Raw genomic sequence first — 20,606 nt, 5'->3', positions numbered from 1 at the left:
TTCATTGTTCAACTAAGAATATTGAAATTGATAATTGGATATCTTAGGTATGACCACCTAATCTTTAAATAATTCTCTAGATCTATATTTTACGAATCGTCTGGTAGGTACTCAATCGAGTAGCAAAAATGAAATAAGTCGGAAGTCCGTATTTATATAAACAAATTCTTATTTAAAATAAATTACAATTCAACAGTTAAGCATGTGAAACAATCCTATTATTGGTATCCGGTGAATAGGTCGCGAACAATTGATCGCCGGTGAATTGGTCGCCGGTGAATTGATCGCGGGCGAATTGGTCGTGAATACAATTGGTCGCCAGGATAATTGATCGTCAAAATTGTTTTTAAAAAATAATAATTATATAAAAAATAATAAAAATAAAAATAATAATATTAATAATCATACATTTTAATTTATAATTATTTAAAGTTGGAGTTGAAAATTATGGGCTATTCCTTTTAAAAAGTCTATTTTACTCCTACTATGATAGTCGTCACATATTTTTATAATTTTTTCTGCGTGATCTTTGTACTTCCGTTTAACACCCATTGTCATTCCTGCAATTAGTTGTTCTATTTGTAACTTCATAAGACTCTCCTCCTTTTTGAACGAATCTATACATTTCCATATAGTTGGATGACATGCGTTCAGACTAGATGCAAAGCCATTATGCCACCCTTCAACAGAATTGTTGGTCCGGGGGATATTTTCGAAAATATATTTATGACAGTTCCACAGCGTCACTGGAAATAATGCTGGTTTCCTTCGATTTCTTCGATCAAGACGTCCAATCCACGTATCTTCAAAATAATTTGTCAAAGGTGTTAATATTTCTTCGTTCAGTGAATAAAACTCTGAGTCCAGTAGTTCGTTCCAAGCATTTTCTACATCCTCTTCTGGTACAAAGGTAAGTGCTGCCATCATTCTAATTTGCAAAGCAAATTCCGAGTCTTCCATGTACCTATTTTGGAATCCTAAATTTTGCAAGCGTCTCCAAATGCTTTGCGATAAATGAAAAAAGCACCCACGAACTGATGTGTTGGTAAAAACACTTTGAATCGCATTAATCGCAGCTTTTTCAAAATCAACCATAATTGATTTTGGATTTAATGATTCGTTCAATGTTTTTAATGCGTTGTAGAAATTAACGTATGTGGTTTCCGTTTTATTTGGTAGCAATGCAAATATTGTTGGAAAAACATTGTTAAATTGAATTCCGTGAACAGTGTAAATTTGGTAGAATAAATTTGGTGACGTAGAAAAAGTTCCATCAGCAAACCAGTGTTCACATTTTTGTAGAAGTTGTAGGTTTTTTTGGGTGGAGAAAATTAAAATTCTATTTTCAACAAGACCACTGTCAAACAATAAAAATGGGTTTCCGTCAAATGTTGATCTATAATCGTCTGGTATGATCAATTCTAATAAAGTTTTTGGGTTTGGCGGAGCAGCTTGTTCTTTTTGTCGAATACGACGTACTGTTCTCTTTAAGATAGACACTGATGGCATTTGCCCTGCAGCAGCACTTGTCAACTATCCAATCATAAAAAAAAACCATACTTTTAAATTTAATCATATAGATATATTTTATAGTAATTTTATTATTAAGAGAATGAATACGACCTTTACATTTCATTTTTTTATATTGGTCACATTTCCATATTGACTTTTCTTCGCTTCCAAATTTTTCAAACGTATACATATAGCCGTTATAAATTAATTTATCTTTGCCTTTTTCACTCTTTATGAACTCCATTATTATAAAATAAAAAAACAGAAAACAGAAAACACACACGTACTATATAGCATCCACTAACAAATGCAAGTATGTAATGACAAATTGGTACGACCATCGGAATATAGATGTCGATAAGTCGATAACGATCGTATAAGCTTATCTAAGTTATTGCCACGCTAGTTCAATTATCTCGTGTGTACCTATAAGATTATTATATCTGTTAATCTGTACATCGTAAATTGGATTTACTGTACGTTATTTAAAAATAAATAAGAGTATTTTCTAAAATAATAAACATAAAACTCGGATATGTATATTAAATATTAACTACCTATGTAATTAGTATAATAAAAAAATTTAAAAACTAAAATTGTTCGTTTGACGATCAATTAGTATAATAAAAAAAATAAAAAACTAAAATTGTTCGTTTGACGATGAATTATCCTAGCGACCAATTATATTCACGATCAATTCACCCGCGATCAATTTACCGGCGACCAATTCACCGGCGATCAAATGTTCGCGACCAATTCACCGCGATCCCCTATTATTATATATGATATATATATTATGAATGCAATAGAGTTCCAATGATCAAATTAAATATTATAAATATAAATAATAATGCTACTCAATATTTTAAGTTACAGAATAATGACATTTTCTAATTTCAATGTGTGGAGTGACAATCCAAAACGTAGGTATTATTTTCAAAATTGGCAGAATTAAGTTATTATATTGATTCTTACAGACAAAAATGCAGGAGATCATATTATGTATATTATTATTATGTTGCCATCAAAATATGTTGTCTAAGCGTATTATATCTTTAGAGTTTAGATGTCAAACCTCACTATTTTCAAATGCAAAAATAAAACAAAAGTAACTATTTATGTTTATTACCTATTTATTATTATTATTTTTTATTATTTATTTATTTACTATTTATTATGTCAAAACGTACCTAATATTGTCCATATTAAAAAGTTTGCTAATATGACAAAATAAAGCATAACGTCCTAATTTCACAATTTTTTACAAATTACCAATAAATTGCATTGGTATATATTGTATAATACTGACACTACTGTGACACTCAGGCATAGTCTTCCACCTGTATAAAAGATGCATTTTGATGAGAAGTAGCTTAGAGTGTGCTTTAGAGACCTTGGTTTTTAAATCACGAACCATATAATTTATGCTGTTTATGGTTAATAAGTTCTTAGATAATATTAAGCAACTCCGCTGGTTATAAAGATTAGTTTGTTTTGACAATACAAAGGCATTTTCAAATAATCAAAATCATTGCCCATTGTTTAGTCAGTGATGCTGTAGGTAGTCTGTACTTGTTAAAAATACGTAATAATATATTAATATTAATTTTTATAAATGTCCACATAATAGGTGATGGACTTGAAATTGAACGAAATAGCTGCTCGCCGTAGTTTTATTTGATCGTATTGAAGAATTAAGGCCAAAATCCCCACCTTCTTTTAACAAAGTACTAAAATAAATTTAAAAAGATATTCCTTATAAGAATCGAAATAAAGGTAAATAAATAATATATTTATTACTTATTTTATCTATGAACTTATAACATATATATTTATATTTAAATCCATTTTGTAAATATTATTCATGTAGCAGGTGTGTAGTACTGCAGTAATATAGCCCAATAAGAAGTGGTCTGAATTGCCAGGGGTAGCATCAGTACCTAGTAAAATATACTAAACATAATCTAGAATGTTGAATATAGTATGCTTCAATTGTCACTGTATGCAGTTAAATTATCATACATTAAACATTTGGACAGTTAATACCAAATGTTTTTAAAGTGTTAAATATAGGTAATTTTTTAAGTATGTGTTGTCACATAAACTTAAAAGCATTTACAAAATATATTTATAAATTATAATTTGTCGTTGACGGGAACAAACCTAAGTAAAAAAAGAATAGTTTTCAGGATACACAAAAAACTATTTAAAAAATAACTTTTAAATGTAGAATACAGGAAAAAATTATGTCAACTAGTAATTTATAAAGTGAATATTTATTTGTTTTTGGTTTTTAACTTGAACTAATGAGTTGTTTAATAATTTTATACTAAACATAGTTTTTGCGCATAGGAGATTTTGGAATAAAATAATTTTTCTAAATAGCACACATAGGATAATTTCCAATTGAACTTTATTATTCATAAAAAAAAATTTATAAACAAATGATATCCTATTACAGAATAAGTAAATAATAATAAGTATTACAGAATAATATGATTAAATACTTTTTGGTTTTAGGTATACATTCAACAAATGAATAGAATTTATAAAATAAAAGCTCCACACTTAAAAAATGTAAAACTTAAATTTTGTTTAAGAATAAAAAATATTATCATAGTACATTATATAAAAGTATTTTTATTTTCTATGTTTAAGAAGTTTGCATGATTTTAGTTAATAAAACTTTCATTGTGTGATGTTATTAGTTTAAACGTTTCAACAAAATATTAATAACAATTCTTACAAAATATATTATAATAAAAATATACCTTAATAGTATCGCAATACATTACTCATTACACAGTATTTGTGCTTCCTTACTAGTTTAAACATTTCAACATATTATTAATAACAGACCGTACAAAATATTATAACAAAAATATACCTAAATAGTATCACAATACATTGCACATTACACAGTTTTTGTTTTTCTTAATTTAATAATTTTATGCATGTATTGTAGTAAATAAATAAATTAACTCCCTTACTAAAAAATTAAAAAATATGAATATAATTTTAGTTTATAATGTATGTATAACAAAAATTTAAATTAATATTAAAATATAATCGGTACCTATTCATTTAAAATATCACAGTTTATTGTATTATGGTTTTCTAAATTTAAGAGATTTATGTTAAAGTTTACATAGTAGAACTTATATTATACAATTACATTGTTAAACATTTAAAATAATATCTCTTTTATGTTAAACTAAATTGCCTTTTTTTCTTCTGATCATTGGTATGTGGTAAGTTGTTATGAAATGGATAGTGACCTTTTCTATCATTGGTCTTAATGATTGTAAATCATCAAACTTTAATTTAGTTATAGGTAATATACCATTATATAAAGGTATAAGGTACCTACATTATATAAGCTCACTAATGCTTGAGTTTGATCTGGATGCACGATTAGTTTAATATTTCATTTAAACATTCCCAATCATTATAATTTCCACAGCTATCTGTAAAGTCAGTCTAAAATAATATATTCCCATTTGAACAATACAAAATTCTACATACGTCTGTAATGCCCAATCACCTTCTTTAATATAATATTAACTAATTGCTCGATAATAACATTTTTTTTTTTTTTAGCAACCATACTGAGGCTGAAACCAAAGTTTGGTTTCGATTTTGATAGTTGCTGCCATCAAATATTAAGGTTCTTTCTTTGACTTCAGTAGATAAATTGGATATATAATCATAATACATTATGTAAATTAATGTGCTGTTACATGTATTTTGTTTTCGTGCCATACGCATTTAGAGTAATATCATGATCATGTAATCTATAACTAGTGAAGTTGTGTACTTCCAAATTTTATTTATAAGACATTAAGACATTGCTGATGCATTAGTAAGTCGGTATAAAAGTACGCTTTTCAAATCCATTGTAATAACGATTTTGGTATTACTAGCCTAAATTTTTTGACGGTTCTTTTCTTCCCGAGCTAAAGTTTTCTTTTTTAAATTTGCATTAGGTATATTCATTTTCCGCAATAGTACAATTTTTATAACCACAGCAAACATCACACTGCTCTTTTCTTGGATTATGGATTGCGATTTTTTCTGATTTCAATGTATTTAGAAATAAAGTTTTTGAAGCTGATAAAAATCTCTGTTCAATAATCCAAGCACTGTATACTCTAAACATATCTGAAAGTGAAAAAAAAGTTGACGCTACGTATATATTGGGAGTTGATTTCCTACAATAATGGCTAGGGACCCTTAGGCAATAATTCAAGCCATTCTTTAATTTTAATTACTCTCAATCTTTTTCATTTTTCTTGTTGCTGTTAATACTTTAGAATTTTCATAATTTGTACTGAGATAATTATTTGTTTTGTTGTCAGGTAAGTCATCAGCTTCTATTTCTGAATCAATAACTATTTCATATGATTTGGTACAATGTTTTAAACTGTTTTCACCCGGGCAAAGTGAATTTAAAAAAAAAATGTCAGAAAACTTTCCTTTTTTCTGCACCTAAATGTATTGAAATATTTTTGCCCTCCGTTTTTTTTTTTTAGTTTCTTATTCTTTTTTAATTTTCTTCTCCTTACAATTTTCCTTGTCTGTACTAGACCTTTTACATAACCTTTTTTTCATCCCAAGTCTCAAATGACCAGAACTGTTCAAGTAAACGCATTCTAACCCCTTCAGAAAAAAAAAGTCCACACATAAAAATGTTTTTTGATTTTTGAACTTTTTCAGAATGTTTGCACCTAAATTTTATTTCTCGACCATCAATTACAGAGTTTTCAATTAATTTTCCATCAACTAATTTAGAACCAATACAAGATTATTCAGCGACTCTATTTTTATTTGCTGTTATTTAGAATTAGAAGTAAATTGCATAGCATTTTCATTGTTACCTTCCAATTGTACATTATCCAAAAGAATATCAGAAATATTATTGCGAGTATAATTTTACTGTTTAAATATATTGTTGTCATTATTTATTACAGTCTCATCAAAAATGTTATTAGAAACGACATTAACATTGTCTAATGGCATTGGATCATTATTTGGTCTTTGATTTAAAAAAGCATCAGAAAACCATTTTGTTCAATTACTCTATTTTATTCACTTAAATTAAGTTCTTTTAAAAAAGTATTGAAATTATGATTGTTTTCATGTGTTAGAGTTTCTTCAAATGCAATAGGTATCAAAATGTGTATGTCTACACAATTTAGGTTGTCTTGGTTTAAATCTAAATTTGGTCTAATTTGATTAATTGTATTCAAATCAACTTCCGCATTACCATCATTTACAGACCAATTTTCAAGATACCTGTCATTAGTATTTGATCCTGTATTACTTACAAAAGGTTTTGTTGTAAATTTTGAGTGATCAGTTGAAGTTAGTGTTTCAGTCCAAGCTTTCTCCAATAGCGTACAATTGCTGTTAGCTACACCTAATAATTTAAGACAAAGTTTCATTTTTAAGGATATAAAAATAAATTACATCGAAATTTAATAAGTGAAAAATTAGTCATAATAATATAAAAAAACACAATTTATAATATCCATAAATGATAAAACCACCCATGTGTTCTCAAAAATATTCTTGGCACATAGGAACTTTTTCAAACTCATTTTAAATTTATCTACACATAGATTATTAAGTTTATCATTTTTCATTTATTGTGCCATGAACATAGCTCATCGGAGTTTTTAAAATATTGTAGAATATTTTTTCTGGATTCACATTTCAAAAACATACATTATGCACATAGGAGGCTTGTTCTCGTTAACCATGATAATATGTTTATCCAATAATAAAGATAGTAATACAATTAGAAATCTGAAAACATACATACATTTTGTTTCAGTTTATTTTGTGGTGTCCCCTTAATTAAAGAAATTATGTTGTATAACTTTATCAATCAAAATTGGATAGAAATTCATCAAAAGGCATTTTACTAATATAATTTATAACACATAATTTAAGTACAAAATATGTATTTTACTTATAACAGTTATTCTAGTATGATAAAACTTAATTGTATGTTCTAAATTATAATACAATAATAGTACATTTAGTTTAAGTTTATACAATTGTATTATACTGTTCAATTCCTGGCTTAATAGATTGACAATAATGATTTTATCTGTAAGATAAATTACAAAAATGTAATAAAAAAATAATAATTTAGTATAGTACAATAATATATACATATAAACATATATTTAATATATAAAACATGTTTTTGTTTAACTGTTTAAAGAATACATTTCAATATTATTTGTTTAAAATAAATCAATAATTTTAATTACATTTACAATAACATTTGTTAATATTAGTAAATATGGTATTGCACATGTTTATACAATTATTATACATTTATAGCTATCACTAACTTTGAAACAAAAATTTTTTTTTGCTGTTTAACTTTTTTTTCATTATATTATATTTATAAGTACAACTTATTTAATAATTAATAGATTTTTTAGTTTTTTAAATTCCTTAAATTTCTTTTCTATTTTAGCAACCCAAAAGTCTGTATGAATATGTTTAACAGTTATATATATTTTAACTAGATATTAATAATAAAGTAAATTGAAAAATAATATAATTTTTATTACAGTAAATAGAACAAATTTTAAAAGCAACTATTTATTAGTTTGATTTGATGTTCACGATTATTATTCTGAACATTTTGTAATACCTAAATGGCTAAATAATAAATCTTTTACCACACACATAGTTTGGCCTACTATAAAAATCATAAATTGATACTATTTTATTTATTTGTGTAATGTTTTGAGTAGAATGTTAAAATATTATGTTATTTGTGAAAAAGTACTGAATTAAAGTTGGAAAGGTGAAGGTTAAAAAGTAATCATAGGGACAAATTAAGTGAAATACTTGTATATATTTTTTACACATAATACTTTAAATACTACATAATTCATTAGATGAAGACACTCATTTTTTTAAAACTATGAATTTTTTTACTTTATTTTAAGTCATTACAAAATTATATAATTCTTCATTTTCTTAAAAATTATATTTTAAAACAGTTTTCATCTTAGAATATTAATATTTGAATTACAACAAACAGTTTTTATTTGATCTTTGAAAGCAGAATATTTTTCTGAGTTTATGAGTCATAAAAATCGATTATATAATCATAAATCGATCTACAACCTAAATGTACTATAGTTCAAAAACAAAAAAAACTCAGTAACAGAAGAGTAAAACAACAATATTATTATTTATGATTTTAATAGATCAACCCAGGTACTAAATTTTCATACGCAATTCTTTTGAACATAGAATTTATTTTATTTACAGTTTGCCAATAATTAGAAGGATTGATATAAAGTTATAAACTAGACACGGCAAAGGTCATTTTTTTTAAATTATACAGTACAAACACAAACAAAAAGTATATATTATATTATATCCTCAAAAATTTGCTGATAATCCCTATAGTTAACTATATTTATTCAACATACAGTGGGAAGTGTGTCAAAATAATATCATTGAAATTGAATAGTTATGCATATTTTTACATTAACGTTCCATATTTTTCATGAATATAGTATTATACGCTGATAATAAATATTGTTTAATACACATAAACAAAACAAAACTGTTTTTGAAATTCAAGTATTAAAATTAAGAATAATTTGTCTTAAACAATTTATGGAATATTTTTTTACTAATCAATATAAAATTGATGAAATTAAAATTGATTTTTATGATTGACAAAATAATTTTGTCTAAATAAATTTATAAGTAAATCGTCATAATAATACTCATAATAAATCTTTAATTGTCTGGCGCACATCTTTTAATATTTCTTTTAACTTTTTAAAAGTCCCTATAGCATTTGGCAAGTTTTCATGATCTACCATATCAACCATTCCTTTGGCAAAATGTTCATGGGCTGGTCGATTTCCATATGAAGAAAAGTTTTTGAGAACTGGAGTACCAAGGGTTTCAGATTTCACATCACCGAATTGCCTTTTTGATGTTGGTGTCAAGACTAATTCATTGTCTATCTTCATTGAATTGGAAACATTTGATTGGGAATCATTTTGGGTATCTGCACTACTCTCAAGCGACATTGACATATTTTGCTCATCAATTCCTGGTACTGTTTCATTAGATAGGCACTAAAAAATATAATTTCATTAAATTAACATATTAGTTAAATCAACTCTACAACAGATGTCATTTTTATTAAGTTTTGTATTCAACTTAAATTTCTGATATCTTAGTAGTTTTAACAATAAATATAATTTAAAAATAAAATATAACGTAAAATACAAATAATAATATTTATAATTTATTTTTACAGAAATAAATTACTACAATAAAATTTACTATGTACCAATATTTCTTTTTTCCTCAAAATGTAAAATTTAGACTCGAATTTAATGAACTTATGCTAGAGAAATGTATTAATACAACTTAAACACACTAACATTATAATAAATCTTACCTCTTCATCATTATGGTCAGATCTAGTTTCATCTTCAGTAATTTCTCCATCTTCAGGCGATGATGGTGGTTTATCCTTTAATTCTTTTTCGGTTTTTAAATGCAAGTTATTTCCTTCAGTTGAACGTTCTAAATTAACTAAATATATTTATATTTTTAAAATTTTAAAGTAGTTATATCATTTGATATAAACAAACTTAGATATAATATGGAAGTATGTGTGTACCTGATTGCCATCAGTGTAAGGAATTTAAAGCCTAAATTATGTTAAACAATTTGTATCAAATTGGGGTATGCATAATTACTTCTCACTATGTATAGCAAGTGAAATATTTTAAGTTGGCCATAAGTTGTGTATACAACTAGACCATTATATATAAATATAAATTGTTTTATCAAGATTAATTAATTTAAATACTTTGATTCTAAAGCATGTAATATTTTGATTCTAGAACCATTGTCAGTTTCTTTAGTGAATGCTTATTGGATATTTTCAAGCAATTTTGTTTATATATTAGATATAAATTAAGTTTAATTAGGACTGAGAAATTATTTTTATTTTATACCCATAACGTAAAGAAGATAGTGTTGAATAAATGAAGAATTTACAAGCCTAATTATAAGAATTCAAAAACTTTGAACTATTCAAAATTAATTTTTAAATAAAATGTTTTATTATTTCTTTCAAGTAGAATATCAAAATACAAAAATAACACTTCAGCTTTTAGGTACAAGTTCAGCATTTGTTTAACAAGAATAAAAGAAAAATTTTTTAATATTCTAGTCAATTTCTAGTTTAGTAAAATTAACCAAATAGCAATACTGAGTACTTGAAATTGCGTTAAGCCCAGTAAAAGGTTATGATACCAAAAAAACTAATGCTAAAGATATTTAACTGATTTTAATAAATTAAAACATTATAGTGAAGAAGATGTCAGCACAATATTTATTTTCTCTCACACCTACATGCAATATAAATAAAAGTAATTCATGTAAAATCGTTTTTAAACTTGATTAACCTTCAAATGACTTAAGTTAATTTTTTAAGGGTTTGACTTATTGGTTTTATATTTTATTATTGGACTTTAAAAATAAAAATAAATTAGTTAATTTAAATGGATATTAAATTGTTTGGGATAATATTTAGAAAAATTGATGTCACACCATATCATTCTCTATAATCGTAATGAATGATTTTACTCTTAGACTACTCAAAATGATTTTAGTTGGATGCATTTTGTCTATGATAGGCGTAGGACAAAGAGAGGAAATAAACAGTGCACCGACATACTCAAAAATCATTACCATTAGAGATGGATGCAAATTCTGTGTCTTGACTGTGAATACTTTCTCCAGACAATGCTCTTTCATTTTTACCAATTTGGCCAACTTTTAATCTTTCATACATATGTTTGAGACTTTGATCTGGATTATATTCAGGACAACCAAATTTTTTACTTTCCTAAAACAATAGTACAAATATTACATAACACAGATTACTAAAAAAATGTAGAAGACGAATATATGTAAACATAATCAAAATATCAAAATAAAACATGTAACATTCAATTAATAAATCATGATTTTTTAAATGTTACATTTTACTAAATTATTTATCATAAGGGAACAGATTTATATAAACAAAAAATCCTCAAAATATACTTTTAAAACTAATGTAATATGTAAAAAAAAATTTTTTTTTTAAAGTAAGTATTACAATAAAGGGTGTTTCATCTTCACTTCGTTCTTCTTCAATAACATTCTAAATCCAAGTTAGTAAAAAGTGAGAAAAAAATTAATTCATATTTTACCTTGCACTAGATGATCAAAAGTTGTCTTATTTTAATTTCTTATCATTGACAACCGATAGTGATTTTATAGTGATAGATATTGTAGACTGATAAACAATGGTCTATATTTTTTTTAAATTTAATCTAATAATAAGTAAATTATTACCTACTTTTATAAGTAAATGATAAATGATAAATCTATGTAGCTATGAACGTGAAAGTATAAGATGAAACAAAAATATGCACTATAAAATCACAAGTATGTATAAATATGCAAAACCAGGTAAAACGTTGAAATATGTAAAATAAAATAAATTAGTGTTAAAATAAGAATTATCTTAATTGGGAACAATTCTCATAAAATTTCAAACAGAATATTTCAATACATTTATGCGATTGCATATGAATCTGTTCCCTATTTATCATATTATAACTTCTTAAAAAATGTACATCAACAAAATCTGGTGGACAAGGAGCATTAAATCCAGGATATTCATGTAATTTTCTTTCATTGATATTGCAATGGAAGTAATCATTTATTCCATTTTCTCTACCGGGAAGAGGTAAACCTAAAAATAAAAACAAATATTAATGTTTTGTTCAAATGCAACAATATACAGGATGATCCATTTAAGAGGGTACACTAAGTATCTCAAAAAGTATTAACTTTTTACAATTTTTTTTTTTAAAACTTATAGATTTATGTTTTTCTTAAACTGTATAATATTTAAAAATCTATTCGCCTTTATATTTATTGATGAAACCACTAACAACTTTTGATTTTCAAATGAGAACATATGATAAAAAGGTCATATATTAAATTTAAAAAAAAAATTTTTTTTTAATTATTTGTGTACGCTCTTAAATGGATCACCCTGTAAGTAAATTTGACTAATAATTTTAAGTAAATAATGAAATCATATATATATAAAATCAGATAAGTAGTGCACTTAGTAGAAATAAATATACTAAATTTTATACGGCCTCGTATAAATATAATTTAGGATAAGAAAAATGTTCTTATTTAAAAATATTTGACTCAATCATACGTATTTGTAGTTACAAATAATATCATCAAGTCAAACCCCAATATAATTGATATACATACATTTAAAATATTTATTATATACTGATGATGTGATTTTACACTTTTCTGAGCTAATTTTTGATCTGTTATTGTAAAGTATTTTGAAATGCTTTTCTATACAAATGTATATAATTTGTAATACAATTAAATATTAAATTATTAAAATTTTAAACTCCAAAAAAATATAAAACAGTGACCACTTATATGAAGTATAAATAATAATTGAAATAGTATTAGAAAGTTAAAGACACTTATAATTACGTTCATTAGGTGTAGTATATATTGATATTCCGGAATATTCTTCTTTAGCTTCTTCTAGCCATCCACTAGGATAACCATGCTGTCGCATTCTATAAATATGTAGCGGGAGTCCATTTTTAGGAACACCTAATGCTTTTAACAAATCATCACTTAATTTACCAGGTGTTAAGTCGCTCCATAAAGTTTTAGTTCCTGCTACAAAGTATCGTATATTCTTATGATTGCCAAATCTAAATTAAAATAAACAATTTATCAATAATTAGTTTATTATTCTAAATTGGATTGATTTTCGTCAACTAATATTCTTTTCAATCTACACTTAATAGTTTGAAAAATATATATTTAATTATATTAGCAAATATCATTTTGACATATAAACACAACATAAATTGTAAACAACTTTTAGATTTTTTCTTTAGTTACCGATTTTTATTGTTTCTCCCGCCAGAATTTGATTGATATTGTTGTTTTTGATTAAGAAAAGCCTGTCGGTTTTTTGAAATTTTCCATTGAACTCTAGGTTCTGGACAATTATGCAATGAATGATTTACAGAGTTGCAATTCCAGCATGAATTTTGTCTTTGTGCTACAAAATTATTTTTTCCATATTTATTTTTATTTGGTGAAGTCTAAAACAAAAAAAGTAGAATTTTATAATATCTTTAATTTTTTGATATTGAAAAAATATATTTTTGTACTTAAAATAAGATATAAAATATAGATATTATATTGGCATCAGTTAATTTTAATCAGACATTTTAAATGTGTTCAAAAACTAAATTAACGATTATTATTGTAGAATAGTAATTTCAATTATTATTAAAAATTAATATGTATGTTCCAAAATTCAGCTAAATTAGCTAATATTTTCAAATTCTGAGAAGAGCAATAAATGTATGGATTGATTTTACAATGATGTAATTTAATTTTTTTGTCACCACATTTTGAACCAGTTGATGCACACAAATATACAGAAGTGAAAGTGGTGTATAATAATATGTATAATGATACGATTTACAATAGTGTTCAAGGTGTAATATAAAATATAAATCAACAACTAACTGGGTATGCTGTCTACTATACAGGATAAATATTATAGTATTATAAAAATCATTTATTTTTGCAAAATTAAAAAATGTAAGGTAAAATGTAAGATGGAGACAAAAACGAACGGGTAACGTCCTTTTAACATGTACATTTATAGTATGCATGTTCTCCTAAAATAGTCTGGCTTGCAAATTTAAATTAACACAAACCAAATTTTTTTAAGTGGGAGAACTTATTGAATTTTAGAAACTTCCTAAAAAATTACTTATTTAGGTAGATCTGTGAACTATTTTTGAACATGCCTATGCACTTACACAGCACCAATTTACCTATCAAGTAATCCTAAATTTGTTGACTTAAAATTAATTTCACATAGAATTGTATCTAAATAATAGGTACAACAATTAGGTATTTTAGCAATTATTAATATGATCATTCATTAAGTAAATAATTAGGTCAGTAAGGATGTTAACACGTTATTTATTGTCTCTCTATGATTAAATTAAATGAAATATAAAAATAAAAACAAATATGCATTCAGCAAATCTTGTGTTGTCATCTTTAAGGTGAATCAATCGAATTAAATTTAATTATTGCACTTAACATGCCATATGTATTAACTATCCTACATCTCTAGATATAGATAGCGAAAGCTGACAGTACCTTATTGTAAATAAAACAAAAATAAATAAATAAATAAATAAAATGAAGATTAATTGAAGAACTTAATGTAGATTTATTATGCAACAGATATGATATCAGATTACTTAGATATTGCTGCAATGTTAATAGTAATTAGAACTAGCAAGACATTGAATTGAGGAAATTTCCTAAACCTTGATGACTTCTCCCGTGAACAGATTATAAACAAATATTCATTGAGTAACAATGAAAATAAAATTCCCAGATTCATTTTTTGTAAAAATAAGTTCACCAAATAATAAATTATACAAATATCTTCACTTTGTTGGCTATTGGAAGAACCAAGATATCCAGTAATCAGTGATTGGTTGCAGGGGTTTATAAATAACAATGAATGTAAAAAAAAATCATTGGAAAATAGAATACCACTACCACTTATTTCATGTCCAAAAAGAAAAAAGTAAATTCGTTGAAGATTCACCCAAATATGCACATTAGGAAAAAATAAAATATGCTGGTTTACATTTATTTCAGTAACCTAGTTATAAAAAATGTATAAAACCTAAAAATTTCAATTCAATTTTTTTTTTTCAGAATACAGCACAAGTGTCTATGTTAATACAATTGTAGGATCGGTACTTTCTTAAATTATCAATTTAATACTAATAAAGAAAACATTATTGCTTCAAACCTGATAAAAATACATTTTAATGTCTACTTGAACTTTTGTTCAATGTTTTTTTTAGTATTGTATTATAGCACTTGTACATTTATAATACTCTTTGGGTTTTTAGACCAATGAAGCATTTCTTATAAAATATTTAAATATACAAAATCTTAAGGGATTTCTGGAGTATATTATTTAAAATTATAGGTATTTTAAACAGTTTCCTAACTTTTTAATAAATAACACTGTGCCCAGCATTATTGTTAACTGTTATGTATAACATGTTGGAAGTATTTAGAAGTGCAAGTAGGTAAATGAAAATATTTAGAAATGGAAGTACTTAGAAGTACATGCAAAAATATATGGAAGTACACATAGTCAGAAATCTGGTGTACAAAAAACTGATTAGTGGTTTCCCCACGGTACCTAATAAAAATAATATACATTATGTGTAATTGAAATATGACCCATGTTAAGTATAAACCTGTGCTAAAATATATTTTAATTACCTCGTATTGTATTGTACGATTTAGCCTAAAGTTCTTAGTTTTGTCAATAACAAACAAGGGTTCGGTTTTTTCTTTTGATTCTAAGTCATTGGTTTCTGAATAATAATCTTGTCCTGAACCATCAGAAGGTCCAGAACCATCGTGTGGTCTAGAATTACTGTATAGTTCTGAATTATCATAAGATCTTGGGCAATCATATGGTGCTGTACCACTGAATCCTGGTTCTAGCATAACATCTCCAAATCCTTCATTTGTAGTATATTCAAATTCCATGGTCCCATCGTTTTCATTCATAATGAATTTTAATCGAATATCACTATAACAAATACAAGGTATCATATATGAGAATCAAAATATATGATTTATTGATCTTTGTAGGGATAATATTAAATATGTATCTGTGTTACAATATTATATTTTACAAACACAGACATTGAACAATAATAAGCAAAATTATCACAAAATTCACAATGCATACATACATTGAGGTGCTCGGAATTAAAATATATTATTGCATATAGGACACTGTGGGTGAAATTGATACAGTGTTCTAAATCTCAAGATTTAAAGATTTAAGCTACAAATATTATTTACTAGTAAACATAAATCCCATTGTAAATACTTACCATCAAAATATTAAACAAACAGCACTAAGTGAACTGACTGGATTTAATATCTCAACCAACCTAATTGGGCTGTAGAGTTTGTAATATTATTAGTATTACAGCATTACCGATGAACAAATATCAACCAAATTACATTACCATTACCATTAAACGAGATGCAAATCTTAAATCGTTATTATCACTGGCGAAAAGCGGCTAGTGGACCATGATATCGCGGCATCAACAACAGCAATAACACTTCAGATCGAACAATAAGTTCTAATCGTAACAATATTATTTGTAACAAAAAAAAATTGACAATTACAAATTTTTAACGCAATACTCTCAAACACTTATCGTTGACTTTTTGAAGTCCGGTCGGTACGATGCCATAAACGAAGAATTAATATCTATAGAGATAAGACTCGGAATATTTCGATTTCGTCGGTGACTGGTTCTTAGTGCAATCTAGCGGTCAATAATATTAACTAGTTTTATCAAATTGTACATTAGAATAATTATTAATTAATATTTCTAAGAAAGAAGACTTCTACTATCAAATTCAGGTCTAAATTCGAGTGAATTAAGGTACAGTGGATACGTAACTTATGCTTCAAGTTTCCGTAACTTCAGGCGGACGTTGTCGTACAAATACTAAACGTCATAATATATTTTATAAAAAATATACATTAATTGATTTTATATTTGTTTCGAATAAATTGAATAATATATAAGGTTTTCAATACAATAATAGAAGTTGTTGGCCGTGTTTGGCTAATTTCTTATATTTATTTCAAAGAAACAACAATGACAACGTCTCAACAGTTTGATTCAAGTACTATGAGAGGTAGCTAATAAATTATTTCCTATGTATCTTTCATTGTTAAAAATAATATTAAAAATAAGTAAAGTTTTAATAATATTTTTTTGTAATGGAAAGAAATACGAATGAAGTATACATTTGTTGGTACAAATTGCATGTGAATTATAAAAGAAATCAATAATTTCTACATGTTAAATTTGCCTTGTTTGTACAGACATAATAAAGACAATTGATTATAATATACTAGAATCAATGTACAAAAAGTAAAAATTCAAGACAAATTTACTTATTTTGAATTGCTTACAAATGAATAAGGCCATTTTAATTACTTATATTGTTTATAGTTATATTACTTATATTTTAAAGTGTCTTAAAAACTGATTGACTGCTGCCTAAATTGAGTTATTGAGGCTATACATACATTTTAATATACAGCGGTTCCAAACCTTATAATATCCCAGTATCACCAACGAATTTTTAATGTGCATGTTCATGTATCTCTTAAAATAAGGGATACATATATTATATTGCTTAACATTAATAAATAATTCTAATTTTTTCTTCAAAGTCACGATCATTAGTTGGAAACCACTGATTTAATATAAACATTGAAGGACTCAGATAAATTGTATGTACTTTATACATTTATAAATAAATAACAATTTTAATTAAACTATTATTTTAGATTTAATTTAATATAGATTTATATAGTCGACTATAATATGTTTATATAATTTTGATACCTTTCATTTTTCAATAATTGTCTTTTAAACATTTTAGTTATTTTGGCTGAGATTCTGGAATCTCTTACAACCTGTGAAAATGCCTTGAATTTAGAAGATGCTAAGAGTAAAGCTGGTAACGATATGCTAAAAGTTATGCAGTATGTTTATCCAATAGTTGTCAGCACTCAGATGGATGTAATAAAAAAATACGGACTTCCTGAAGGACGAGAAGGTAAATAACAATAATTATGTACACCATATCTCTATCATGTCATAAACTATTATAAGTATATTGTGAACTACAAAATTTTTTTATTCAACAAATTGTTTTTACTCTCCGTATAATTGTGTCAAGTTTATAGTATTTTGTTTCCTTGCCCGTTATTAATATTTTAAAAATATGTTGTTTCTGAATTGTTTTTAATATTAATAGAAGAGTTCCTATAATTTGTTTTATCGTCATAATGAAATTATATTAGAGTAGGTATTATGGTTATTATTGTATTATCATAGCATTTGTACTTTTTAATTTAACAGCCTCCAAAAAACTTATTTAATATTTATTTTAGAAACATTTTTATGTGAGTACTATTTTTTTTCTATTTGATTTCCTTTAACATGATTACATAAATACATAAAAATGTATAATGTATTGTAATAAACTTCAGTTGCTTTTTTTTAACTGCCAAACGATTAACTTACACTCACACAAATAAAGAGTACCTAATAAATATAGTACAACTTAACAAACAATTTTTTTACTATTAGTCAAATTTTTATCCACCCCTCACATATTTTGTAACACTTCAACGGATCAACCTCACACTTAAACTAAATTTCAATAAATAAAGTAGATTGATTAGATGGCTTACAACAAACAAAATATTTATCTTATTCTTAACATAATTCTCTGTATTGTATTCACTATTTTTTATTTTATAATTGCATATATTATCTTCAGTTAAAAATAGATTTTATTTTCTTCATTTTAGGAATAATAAAGTTTACGAGAAGTGTTGTTGCATTTGAAAAAGATGATAGAGTAGTAGCTGATCTTCACCGTCAGATACGATCATTCTATTTACCACCAGTCAATGTTTCAAGTGCTGTAACTTCACATGTGTAGATTAATTATTTTATTTATAAGAAACACTGTGCAAAAGTTAAAATAATTTATTGAATATGTTATAATAAAAAATATTTAAAAACTTAATAATTTAATTGTTTTCTTTTATTAATAAATTTTATTTATGATTTAATTGTTAAATAATTTTGTAGTATTTTTAAATTTCTAAATTAAATATTAAAATTGACTAATAAAGTAATAACTAATAACCATTTAAGTTAATTATAAATTTAAAAGATAAAATATTTATTAGGTTTTTTTTTTAATGTATTGTTTTATTTTAATTACCTACATAGATTATTAGTTATATTATATAATATAATAACATTTATATTTTTTATACTATTTATAATATATACGAAACATTTTTTTTTTTTTTTACCTAAATTATCTTGTTTTGAGTTAAATATCGGTGTGTTTTAAATAGTGGTAAATCATCAAGTTCTTGACTGACACCATATTTGCTGTTAATCGCGTGTATTTTTTTCTTACGCACGGTGAAACTATATTATTGTAGCTAAAAATATTTACATGTTTTGCAAATAATAAAAATAAATGTGCCAGCATTTGATGATAAATAATAGGGAACCATTGGAATCACTACAAATCAAATCTAGATTTTATTTCCTATTTTCAAAATACGACACACATTTTTCTCTACCTGAAATTAAACCTTCATTAATCATTATAAAATAGCACTACATTGCTTATGTATTTGATTCAAGGTTTAATCATAATTAATTTACAATAATAAAAGTTAATGTTTGTTTTATTAAATATAAGTTAGTAGTTGTATCTACGAAATCTTCAACAGGCAATATTATACACCAAATTAATTTTATATTATCAAGGTAGATACTAGTTATTACTTATTTCTGTGCATTTATATATAAATTCATACATTAATAGATATTTTAAACTGATAAAAATAAATGTTAGCTATTAAAATTATTCTTCTAACATGACGACTATTTTATTTATTAGGTACCTACTCTAATTTATAAATTTTTAAAAAATTCAGGATTCTATTTCAAAATATTAGACTTTGAAACTTGAAACTTCCTTGCAGTGTAAGGAAAAATATATTTTAGCAATTTAAAATAGGTTAAACCACTGAAGCATTATGTGTCATACTGTCATATAAGTTCTATGATGTGTATTGATATAAAGATTCGACACTACAATTTAAAATGTTGCTATTTACAATTACAATGCCGTACCTACTGGTGTCGTGAAACTCGGCAAGATCGATAAGACTGTAGGCAAGCGCACCTATTTTTAAAACCAATTTTTGATTACCGAGTACCGACCTGTATTTGAATATTACTATTTACTAGGTACAACCATTTGCCGTA

General features: G+C 25.3%; 3 protein-coding genes across 5 annotated transcripts; 1 reads left to right on the top strand and 2 right to left on the bottom strand.

Annotated features, from left to right (window-relative positions):
• Window positions 1-426: 426 nt before the first annotated feature.
• Window positions 427-1,509, bottom strand: LOC111032207. Its single transcript, XM_022312454.1, has one exon. The coding sequence runs from the start codon at window positions 1,507-1,509 to the stop codon at window positions 427-429; it is 1,083 nt and encodes a 360-aa protein (XP_022168146.1).
• A 7,740-nt stretch (window positions 1,510-9,249) lies between these two features.
• Window positions 9,250-16,991, bottom strand: LOC111032211 (zinc finger CCHC domain-containing protein 8 homolog). 3 transcript variants are annotated; one of them, XM_022312460.1, is made up of 9 exons: window positions 16,737-16,991; window positions 16,599-16,667; window positions 15,973-16,288; window positions 13,531-13,736; window positions 13,108-13,337; window positions 12,210-12,328; window positions 11,275-11,431; window positions 9,971-10,107; window positions 9,250-9,641 (listed from the first exon to the last, which is right to left on the bottom strand). In XM_022312460.1, the coding sequence occupies exons 3-9, from the start codon at window positions 16,264-16,266 to the stop codon at window positions 9,282-9,284; spliced, it is 1,503 nt and encodes a 500-aa protein (XP_022168152.1). In that variant the 5' UTR covers window positions 16,267-16,288; window positions 16,599-16,667; window positions 16,737-16,991; the 3' UTR covers window positions 9,250-9,281. The 3 variants fall into 3 exon arrangements, with proteins under 3 accessions (XP_022168152.1, XP_022168153.1, XP_022168154.1); XM_022312461.1 differs by having other exon boundaries at window positions 16,743-16,991; XM_022312462.1 differs by lacking the exon at window positions 16,599-16,667 and having other exon boundaries at window positions 16,743-16,991.
• Window positions 16,992-17,171: 180 nt separating this feature from the next.
• Window positions 17,172-19,341, top strand: LOC111032212 (protein C10). The gene is made up of 3 exons (XM_022312463.1): window positions 17,172-17,424; window positions 18,181-18,357; window positions 19,118-19,341. Exons 1-3 carry the CDS (start codon window positions 17,385-17,387, stop codon window positions 19,249-19,251), a joined length of 351 nt encoding a protein of 116 aa, XP_022168155.1. The 5' UTR covers window positions 17,172-17,384; the 3' UTR covers window positions 19,252-19,341.
• Window positions 19,342-20,606: the final 1,265 nt, after the last annotated feature.

This window comes from Myzus persicae, unplaced genomic scaffold, assembly GCF_001856785.1.
Source record: "Myzus persicae strain clone G006 unplaced genomic scaffold, MPER_G0061.0, whole genome shotgun sequence".
NCBI classification, from domain to species: Eukaryota; Metazoa; Arthropoda; class Insecta; order Hemiptera; family Aphididae; genus Myzus; species Myzus persicae.
The sequence above is the reverse complement of the archived record's forward strand: the minus strand, read 5'-3'. Positions and strand labels throughout refer to the sequence as shown.

What these genes read in the sequence shown, in the direction of transcription:
- LOC111032207 (XM_022312454.1), bottom strand. Translation starts at nt 1,509, where the DNA reads ATGCCATCAGTGTCTATCTTAAAGAGAACAGTACGTCGTATTCGACAA.
- LOC111032211 (XM_022312460.1), bottom strand. Translation starts at nt 16,266, where the DNA reads ATGAATGAAAACGATGGGACCATGGAATTTGAATATACTACAAATGAA. An exon ending in ATCGTACAATACAATACGAG is followed by an intron (nt 13,737 to 15,972) that starts GTAATTAAAATA and finishes TTTTTGTTTTAG; the next exon opens with ACTTCACCAAATAAAAATAA. An exon ending in GTCCACCAGATTTTGTTGAT is followed by an intron (nt 11,432 to 12,209) that starts GTACATTTTTTA and finishes CTATTGTTTTAG; the next exon opens with GAAAGTAAAAAATTTGGTTG.
- LOC111032212 (XM_022312463.1), top strand. Translation starts at nt 17,385, where the DNA reads ATGACAACGTCTCAACAGTTTGATTCAAGTACTATGAGAG. An exon ending in TGATTCAAGTACTATGAGAG is followed by an intron (nt 17,425 to 18,180) that starts GTAGCTAATAAA and finishes TAAACATTTTAG; the next exon opens with TTATTTTGGCTGAGATTCTG. An exon ending in ACTTCCTGAAGGACGAGAAG is followed by an intron (nt 18,358 to 19,117) that starts GTAAATAACAAT and finishes TCTTCATTTTAG; the next exon opens with GAATAATAAAGTTTACGAGA.